Here is an 11,044-nt window from a genome sequence, read left to right on the forward strand (position 1 = left end):
TGAACATTTTTGGGACAACTCATCCCAACAACTTTTTGAAGCAAGCGATAAGACTTTTTTCTAAATGTAACAATCCAAAATATTATTTAAAGAAATATTTAAGTAAAATATAAAGATAAAATGAATCGGTGATTGTTAAAACAACATAAGTAACATTTTTATTTTTTTTCAGGAGAGACAAAAAACTCTGTATTTTTTACGCCGCATTGACAATTTTAGCTTTAAATTCGGTTTAGAGGCCTTGTTGGGAGTTGAAACTAACTAAAAGTTTTAAAAAAATATCTTTATCAAAGAAGATTTAACAAAAAATAAATATTTTTTATATGTTGTTTTAACACCCAACGTTTTGTTGGGAGTCAAAACCACTTAATTACTTGGAAATAATGTTGTTTTGACACTCATTTTACATCCAAAGTATTAGCAAATTTAATGGAAATGAATAAAATACGAAAATGAAAAAAACGAAATAGAAAGAAAGGTAGGCCTAAAAACTCCTGGTACAAGCAAATGCAAAACCACCAGCATTCAGTTGGCCTTAGAAATGGAACAATACAAAACCGGGAGGCTTGCCGCCGATTTCTGAGGTCAACCCGGCGAACCCCACAGGCGGATCACTAGTGTGAAGCAGTTACGTGGGATAGTTATGATCCCCTCGACATCGAGATCATAACAGCGCCGAGAAAAAGGAAGAAGAAGAATGGAAATGAATAAAAGACCATCATAATTCAGCAATTTTATTAATACATACATTACAAAACAAGAACATTAAACAAATAGACGAAAGTGGACGTTCCACGGCCAGCAATGAATTTGTTATTTTTTGACGTAGTTACTTCAAAATAGTATAAAATGCATTTTTGCATTTAACACTTTTTATTGATTGTCTCATTGATGTAATTTTAATGTTTATTTGAATTGAAAAATATGATGGTTTGTAATTTGTAATAAGATGCATTACCAATACTAATATTGCAATATCTTACATTCTTAATCCAAATGCAGAGAAAAATTCATAGTAAAACTTTTTCCTAAGATATAGTTTTTTTTCATTTGGTACCAATTTAATTTATTAACAAGAACATTTTGAAAGATGCAATTCCATTCGAATGACCACTAACAACTGACTGACACTAAATCATCGAAAAACTGGAAGTAACAACAGTTTACTTACTTCGTTTTTCCAGCGTTGAATGTAAAAAAAACAAATTAATATGAAGTACTTAAGGTGTTTTAACACTCAAATTCAAAATTGGCAGAAGAGACATATCTCTGTTTTAGCACTAAATGCGTATTTTAACCTCGAAATTTTATATGATCCAAATATCAAATCATTTTGGTTTTTCTCTCAACGCTAGATCTACCCATAAGCAATGCAAAACAGTTATAAAAGTGGTTTCAAAAAATTTTTCACTTATGTTGTTTTAACAATCACCGATTCAAATATTATATTCTTAAGCCTTTCGAACCCAGCGTTACTCTCATGTAACATAATCTTTAAAAATTCGTAAAAAATATTCCATTTAATTATTTTTTAGTTTTCGATGACTTAGCTTATTGTTTCAGCTCAAAATATTTATATCGACCATGTCTATACAACATCTACAAAAAGAGCTAGAATTTTTTGAACCCAATCAATTTTTTCATCAAAAAAGTACAAAAATCAATCTTTTTTCTCTCATTAAATCTATTTTTTTAAATGGCAACCTATGATAAATGTTATAGCATCTGAAAGCTTATTTCACTTATTGACGTATCAATCATATTTCTACCATGCCTACAAAAAACGTAAGAATTTTTTAAAGCCAACTATATCGAAATTTGAAACTGAGATTACGGTACTTCCTACACTGGTGGCTGGTCATCGGCAACAGATCTCCACAGGTGTTTTGAGGTATTTTTCAATTTTTCAATTTAAGATTGTGTGACTTGTAGAGCACGTACCGTTATGTGTGATATATCAAATAAAAGTTTATGTTATCAGAATGCGTATTAAAGTTAAATCAAATTTGCATGTGCACTAGATCAAAAGATATAACGTGTGTAGAAAAAGAACATCTTTGCACCTTTATCTCAGAATTTTGAACTCGAAATTTTGTACAGTTATTACAGTACAAATTTCATTCAATATCTATTAAAACAAAAAAGTTATAACAAGTTGAATGTTCGTGTCGCGTTTTCGTTTCATCTTGTTTTAAATCACTACGATACTAAAGAAGTTTTCACTTCAAAATTTTTTTTTTAATATTCATATTGTTAGTTTGGGTTCGAAAGGGTTAAGAAAACCAGGTCTGAAGGAGGTCAAATCAACTCTCTGAGTTGAAGATCTTTTAAGGAAAATACAAGTTGGAAAATATTGACTTTGAAGACTAGCTATTGTCACCCTTGAACTCTCGCGAAAATTTTCATCTATATGACAATTCACATGCAGAATAGAAAAAAAAGAAAACAAAAAAAACTTTGAAAATCAATTTTCACTTTTATTCTGTGAATGTTCTAGAGATCATCATTGTACACCCAATGACTATGACATCATTGACAACCTTCCAAGTGCTTTAGAACGACCAAAGACCGGTGATGATGGGAAATGACGACGTGTAATTAAAAAAAAACGTCGCTTCGTCATGTCCGTCCAGCTCAAATCAACCAGTAGACAACTTACCTCTGCTGTCATATATACCTCCCCCATATATGGTTTCCTCTTTCATCCGTTGGTGTCGCGGTTGTTAGTACGTGTTGCGGATGTTTTTCCTGTTATTGAACATGGCGCTACCACACATCCGCAATATGTACTCACATCACAATAAAACGTGTGTTCCGGCCAACCAATATGCTGTCGACCCTACCACCTCACCGCGTCGCACCGGGACTACCACTCTAGCGTCCACCGCCCAGTGAAAGGGTGAGACTTACTCCATTTATGGAGCACATCGTCGTCGGACAATTTGTAGTGGACCAACGTCGTCGACGTTATAGTCGTCGCCGTAGTCATAGTCTTTGGAATCGTTGTCGCCTGGGGAATTATTCATGCCCGAGTATCTTGGACAGAATATACGTTTTGTGGGCGACTGATTAGAGTTTCGCGCTCTCTCAAAAAGGTAGTTGTCACGTCCATGTTGTTGTTATTTTTTTTTTTCTTCTCCCAGATTGTCGGTTGTCAACTCTACATATGTCATTTTGAATACTTAATTTATTGTGCTTAAAAGGTGTGTCCCTCTGTCTTTTTTATGAATATTTCTGTGCTTGCGACCTTGAAGAATTTGTCAGAGAATAAAAATATATATAAACTAGGACGTGTAGGCATTAGAAAGAAAATAAATTTCATCGCGTGTTTACATAATAATTATAACGAAACCATATTTTGAAAGTCATGGTTTGATGGAGTTTTTTGTGGAACAGGAAGACTTGTGTCATGGCACATTTCAATAGAGAAAAATGTCTCGCGCAAAAAGCCTGTTTTTGTTTATGAATTGGCATAAATTTTATACCTTGTCAAGGTCGTCATGTTGTTTTTATTTTTTTTTTGTTCTTTCAATTTGGAAAAGTTTACTAAGAGGTAAATAATTTTGTTAACCTACATATTTTGGCACGACCATGGTAGAAACCTCAACAATTTTCAAATTAATTTATTTCTCCAAGATTGGTGTTATCCGTTGACGGATAGGGCGGCTATGATAAATTGTTTTTCAAAGTTTTGTAATAGGTATGAAAATAATGGGAAATAGAAAATCAATAAATTCCTTTTTCGATTTAAGACACAATATTTTCTTTGAATTTAATTTTAAATGCCAACACAAAATATTCAATACAAATTCTGTGTTTTGTCAGGTGCTTATAAGGGGAATGAATCTAAGAAAAGATTTTTTTAAATTTTTAAGTAGGTATCTTAGAACTTGTTTTTCATTTTGTTTATTAAGTCTCATTTTAATTGGAAGTAAACAAAAACAAGGAAAAGGTATTTGAAATAATTCTTGGAACCAAAGTATGATAAACCAATTTAATCAATATTTATTTGTGTACTATCTGAGCTGAGGAAAATTTGCTCTTAAAGGAAAAAGCCACAAAATATTAATTCGAAGATTTAATATGGCTGACTTTTGTTGTGAGGCAATTTTAAAGTAATTTATTCATCAAGATCTATGAACAAAATTTCAAAAGGTTCACTATCTCAATTTCAAAATATTGATTTTGGAAAAAAATTTAGATAGTCCATTTTCCCTATAGGTTGGATGTTTTTAGGGGTTAAAAATTAAGGCTATCTTTTTATATCAAATAGAATGAAAGAGAAAAATATTGATATAGAGCTCTTGATCTGTGAAACATTTATTTCAAAAGATCCTTTTGTTTCCTTAGAAAAAGCTTCGCTGAAGCGATTTTCTTCAAAGTTGTTACTCAAGAGTTTTGGTGATTCCCTGGCTTTTTTTTAATCAAAAAGCGTAACCTATTATTAACATTACTGAAAAACTATATTTAGCATGCCATTCAAAAGAAAAAAAATTAATCAATCAATTAATCATTTAAATTAAAATTACTTTTCATTTTAAAACCAAAATGGAAATACATATTTTAATAAAAAAAAAATACAAAATAATAAGTATAAAACTTGAAAAATGTTAAATTTTTGAAAAATAAATAAATTTTTTAATTATTTTTTTGTGGTCATAAAGATTCTTTTACATTTTTGAGATTAAAAAAAAAAAAATAACAAAACAGGTGATTAGAAATTTTTTATCAATTTTTGTTCAAAAATTTATTTTTTTTTAGGTTTCATTTAATTTCTTGTTTTTTGTTTAAAAACTAAAATATTCCTATATTGTTGTGAATATAAATATTCAATAACGCAGGAAAAAAAAAAGAAATTAAAAAAAGATAAGTTTAAATTGTTTTTATTTTTATTCGGATGAAACGGACAATTTTTTTAACTATCACCAAACATTTACCTTCTCTATTTCTTAGGCAAATATAAATTTGAATCAAAGTTAAGAAACAAAGAAGGTACTATTGATTATAGGATTACTCTAATCAGAAATAACTTTTAGAATTGTTTCGGACTCAAGACTTTATTATATTTACTGCAATATCTATAAATTTCTAGATATTGTACAGAATTTTTGTCCAAATTATAACAAAATTAATCATACTTAGAAACCTACGAAATCATTAAAAAAAAAACTTCACCTGACTCTTATCTTCTTTAACAAAAAAAAAAAAAAAAAACACTATAAGAAGAATTATTTAATCTTAAAGAACTTATTTATTTATTTGTACACTATGAACCTTTACAGTTTTCAAGAGGCTTAAGAAAATGTATTTTGAATATATATAAACTTCTTTAAATTTCTTGATGCTTAATGTTTTAAACTTTTCTTCCAATTCGCAAATCCTTACAATAATTTAGTGTAATCTTCTTTTTTATTTCACAAGAACATCGTTTTTCTACTAAACACCTTAATGTTTGCAGTTTTCTATAAAAAAATAAATAAAACAGAAATATCCTATTTAAAGCTGACTTCTCAAGAGATAAAGGTATAAGTCGGATAGAGAAAAATTATCTGTTTAAATAATCTAATACCTTCCCTTAAACACACCAACGAATTAGAACTCCCCAAACCAACCTTTTTTTTTAAGGGTAAAAGCCCTTTGTTTACACCGAACGCATATCGCAATTTGATCTGACTATAAATTCATTTCAAAACCAAGGCTTGCCTAAAGTCAAAAGGGTTCTTATTCTTATCGATTGGCTTATTTGTGAGCTCTGTAATTTTTTCGCTATACAATTCTTTATCCGGTATTATTCTCACCATATATTTTCTACCCCACCCTGGTGGCGCCAGCACCACCGCACCGGCCCGACTTTGGCGCAACGACTTTTTATTTATTTATTTTACTACCCCAATGTTTTCCCAGAAGATAATACGTGCCCGCCTCAATACCGAACGACTGTATGGGTCATTGATCTGCAGATCAATTGATTCAATACAAAAAAAGCAACACAAAAACACCAGCAGCGCAGCGCTGCTCTGTGAGATTTTTCACCGCTAGCCGGTCCCCGGTAGTGAAACAAACAAATTGGCGAAATGAAAACAAAATTGGCGCCTATATCTGTTTACATTTTGGTCCACAGTGCAGCAATAAGCTGGATATGCTGCGGGAATATATTTTCATTCATCGCAGTTCGCAGTACCCAGTGTTGGTTTGGTCGTCGGCAGTCGTCCGTCGTCATAGTAGACGACGTTGTTTGCACATGAGGTAAACGAGACTATGTGGCAAGTGGAGAGCGTCATGGCCAATTGTATGGGACCGAGTGGTGGTGGTGCCGGTGACTCTGGGAGCAATTGGTCATGCCGACCACCATTCATAAATACAGCTTTTCAGTTGGCGTCAATGGTGTGTGCTGATGGTGACTATCCGGCTTACAAACACCGAACAGACCGACTGACCGTCGTCGTCGTTCGTCGTCGTCGGGGCTGATGCAAATTTACACAAACCATTCAAAATAATTCATGGGGAATTTACATAAGATCCAATGCCACCTGCCCCGGACTTATACGTGCAGTAAAATATTTAGGTCTACTCGTAGTATTATTATTATACAACACAGCCTCTGCATATTTTATAGAGGCTGATGGGTGGCATGAAATAGGGATAACGAATAACCCACCCCCAACAACTTTTGGTCGTAAATTTTGAAGAGGAAAAACAAAAAATAAACCTCGTGAACAAATGAAATAAACTCAATGAGAAAAGTTTATAAAGAGCTACAATTTCGTTTCCCATAAAAAATAACGATGAATATGTCTCGGTCGTGCTTTACCAACTTTTGTCATCAATTGGTTCTCTGACTCGCTCTGCTGCCATTGCCACATGGCTTAGGCAGAGTTCAATTTAATTATTAAATTTTACTTCGATAAACAAAAAATTTAACATTGTGAATTGAACCTTAAATCATAGAAAATTAAAATTGCTTACGGATATTGTTTTTAGTCTTGATGTACAGGTAAAATTCAAATGGCGGTTGCCGAAGGTCTTGAAGTAGAAAGTTCTGAGGGTTTTAGTGCCTTATTTAACAACGTTGCTTCTATAAAGCCTTACAGAAGCAACAGCAGCATCCGTAAAGCTTCAAAGAAGCAAACGTGTTAATTGCGCATGCCGTGTAACAATGGCTTCCTTAAACTGGTAAAATACTATTCAAAACTTTCGGAAAATAATGGTAAATGGAGAAATTTGGCGTTTCGGGAGAGTTAAGTATGAAAAGCCTCAGTCCAAAAATGAACTGTGTTTTATACTAGGGCAATTGTAAATTTAAAATTAGTATCAATAACTTATTTGGAAAAGGATAACATTATTAAATTTGGTAAATATAGTTAATATGACATCCGAATCAAGAGAAACCATTAAAATTATAGTTTTAAAAAACACCAAACACTCAAAATATATGATGTTTTTAAGTGTTTAAGACTAAAAAATTTATCAGATTTTAGGTGATATTATTTTTTATCTAAAAAATGCTAGATGCAATCAATAAAATACCGGCAAATACTTTGAAACCCTACTCAAATGCTCAAAAACACCAACAACACTTATTTTTCAGTCGAAATGTATGATATTTCAAAGTTTTTAAGGCTCAAACATAAATCAGATTTTAGTTGAAACTCACTTCAATCTAAAATATATCTGGTACCATTTCAAAATTACGAAAAAAACACTTATTTTTAACCGAAATATGTGATAGTTTAAAGTGTTAAAACCTAAACCATATATCAAATTTTATGTGAGACTGTATTTTATCTAAAAATCTCAAGTGCCATCTCTTAAAAACTCGCAAGTACCTGGCAACCCTATTCAAACACCAACAACACTTATTTTTCAACCAAAATATATATTTTTAGGTGTTTACGGCTAAAACATGTATCAGATTTTAGCTGATATTATTTTAATTTGTATCTAAAAGATGCTAGGTGTCATCCCTTAAATACAAAAATACTTATCAACCCTACTCAAATGCTAAAAACACCTACAACACTTATTTTTCCGCCAATATGTATGATATTTGATAGTGTTGAAGGCTAAAATAGACATCAGATTTTAAGTAAGACTGTAAAAAATGTCGGATGTCATCTCTTAAATACGAGCAAATATTTGGAGACCCTAGTCAACACCAACAAAACACCGATACAAAAAAAAAAAAAAAACAAATTATAATTTTCTGATTTATGTTCATTTCACCCCAAACCCTTAAAGTTTCTTTATAACTAAGTAATTGAAATGAAAAAAAAAAAAAATATGTTCCTATAAATTAAATTCTTCTGTATACAGTTCTCATAGCGATAACATAATTTTTTCGTCCTTGTATCCAATATTCCTATTAAACTTAGCTTATACACGTTTTGGCATTAAATTTGTACTTTATCCGACAAAAACTCACCTGAAGCAAAAATGTGTACTCACTAAAATGTACTAACTAACCCCCGAAAAAAACCCTACTGGCAAAATCTTTAACAAACAAGTAGAATACGTGTCACCAACTAATAATAAACCGACAAGCCGGAGTTCCACCTTAAATTAGTTCCATACATGACATCAGAATATTGCCGCCATACAACAACACTACACGACTAAAAGGTGTGAATCTATATGAACCTTTGAACAAAAACCAGTAAAAGTAGCTTATACAAACAGAAGTTGTGTATTTATCTTAATAATATTTCTACGTGATACTTAGTCCTGGGAACGTGTGTTAAAGGCATCTGGCAAATGGTAAACCTTTCATTTTATTTGAATTTATTATTAATTCAAAGGATACTCCACCTGAAAAGTCTATAATGTCCTTATTTTCCTGTGCCAAAATCTATCTTTAAAAATGTTTTTGATAATTTTTTGCAGTTGGGCTTTTTCGCCTACAACACAATGACGTCCGGACCAGCGGAACCAGCCGGTCCAATACCCATTGATTCGATGTTCATTTACCGTCCAGATAAACGCCACGAGGTATGGCGGTTCATTTTCTACATGGTCCTTCACGCCGGATGGTTCCACCTCGGCTTCAATCTCTGCATCCAACTAATTTTCGGTCTACCTTTGGAAATGGTCCATGGATCTGGACGCATAGCTTGTATATACTTTGCCGGTGTTTTAGCCGGATCGTTAGGTAAGATTAAAACACAATAAACACTCTCTGATGCGGTGGCCAGTCACTGCCAAATGCAAACCTTCTATGCTTTTTCCATCAACAGGCACCAGTATCTTTGACCCCGAAGTGTATCTGGTGGGGGCTAGTGGCGGGGTGTACGCATTATTGGCCGCACATCTTGCCAACGTCATGTTGAACTACCACAGCATGCAGTATGGCATCCTCCGGTTGGCAGCGATTTTCATCTTTGGTAAGTAGTCCTTTCTGCAATGGATATACTGCGATATGGTCCTTCCATATTTTCCAGAGCCCTCTATCCCCACTCGAAAGCAATTTAATTTTTGTTTATATTCGCCCACTCATCGTCATCTCATTTCACATTTTCATTGTGTTGTGTGCTTCTGTTTTGTTATCCTTTTTATATAGCATCCTGTGATGTTGGCTTCGCCATTTATGCCCGATATGCTGTGGAATCATCGTTCAGTCCATCAGTGTCTTATGTTGCCCATTTAACTGGAGCCCTGGCCGGCTTGACTATCGGTTTTTTGGTGTTGAAAAATTTCGAACAAAAGCTCCACGAACAGCTGCTGTGGTGGATTGCTTTGGGGGCGTATGCGGCGTGTACAATATTCGCGGTAATTTTTAACATCATGAACACGGTGGCTATGCAGCAGTTGAAAGTCGAACAGATTTTACCCAGGGAACCACTCTATTATGAGTTTGGCATATGAAGGCTGCTTACACAAACACATAATATGTGTGCGAATATGTCGTTAAAATAAATCAAGGATTTTCCGGGTTTTAGAGGTCCTTTGTGTGTGTTGCTGGTGTATTTAAATTGTGGGAACAAAGGAAATCCTTGTTGAATTTTTTTTGAATTATTTTTTATTTGTTATTTGTTAACAGTTTTTTTTTTGTTATTTTTCTTAATTTTAAGTTTAAATTAAATAAATTTTTTTTGTTTAATTTATTTGTAAATTATAAATAAAAAATAGTCTTTAAGCTACCTCACAATTTATACATATTTTCTACTGTTTCTAGTGGAATTCTTGATGTAAATACTATAACCGTCCTAAGTCACTGATGAAAATGTGTGTGTTTCGAAATTACTTAATTATTTTTTAATTAAAAAAAAAAAAAATAACAAAGATTTGAGTTTACTATAATAGAAATTTATAAAAAAAATGTATTCAATTTAATATTTTGGTAAATCCGGGAACGCCAATTTCTTGTTGTTTTTTTTTCGTTTCGAAACATAAAATGTTCCATCAGTGTTATCAGTCCAAAAAACTTTTTTTCTTTTTTGAAAACAAATGATTTGTAAATACTTAAGAAAGCCTACAATCCCAGGAAAAAAATAAAGTCCACATAATTATATACGTAACTTACTATCTACTCAATACTCGCTTTTATTTTAGGCTTAAAATTTAAAAAAGAATTTGTTTTTTTTTGCTATTTATTGTCAAATTTTGGTTAGAAAAAATTAATAAAATAATTTTGGTTACATATTTTTTCTTTTTTCTCAAAGACTGATTCGTTTTTTATTTTTTTTTTTTTTAAATAACTGTGCAATAAATAAAAATAATATTTTCTTGTAAATACATATATACACTCTTGTTTTTAATTTGTATACTAATTTTTCACTTAAATTAAATAAAAATTAAAAAAATAAAAATAAATTTAAATCAATAAATATCTCTTGAATGAACGTCAAAGTACAAACAAAAAAATTTTTATTGGAATATTGATAAATTAAAAAATTATAAAATATAAATAAATATGAATAAATTAAAAATATAAAATGAAGTGCTGTTTAGAAAGAAAATTAAATGAAAATAATACAATAATAAATTTGCTGATAGTTTTAAATTAAAAACAAAAAGAATGAGAAAGAAATTTAATGAATTTAAACTAACA

At 31.6% G+C, this 11,044-nt stretch overlaps 1 protein-coding gene across 1 annotated transcript in view; it reads left to right on the top strand.

Moving 5' to 3' along the window:
• The window catches only part of LOC129908805 (protein rhomboid), a 90,968-nt gene extending 80,229 nt beyond the window's left edge, over positions 1-10,739 (top strand). Inside the window, exons 6-8 of the mRNA XM_055985571.1 lie at positions 8,881-9,145; positions 9,231-9,377; positions 9,554-10,739. Of these exons, the coding sequence (XP_055841546.1) occupies positions 8,881-9,145; positions 9,231-9,377; positions 9,554-9,858 (717 nt within the window). The 3' untranslated portion in view covers positions 9,859-10,739. The remainder of the gene's footprint in view (positions 1-8,880; positions 9,146-9,230; positions 9,378-9,553) is intronic.
• The last annotated feature ends 305 nt before the right edge of the window (positions 10,740-11,044 follow it).

This window comes from Episyrphus balteatus, chromosome 2, assembly GCF_945859705.1.
Source record: "Episyrphus balteatus chromosome 2, idEpiBalt1.1, whole genome shotgun sequence".
In the NCBI taxonomy this organism is placed as follows: Eukaryota; Metazoa; Arthropoda; class Insecta; order Diptera; family Syrphidae; genus Episyrphus; species Episyrphus balteatus.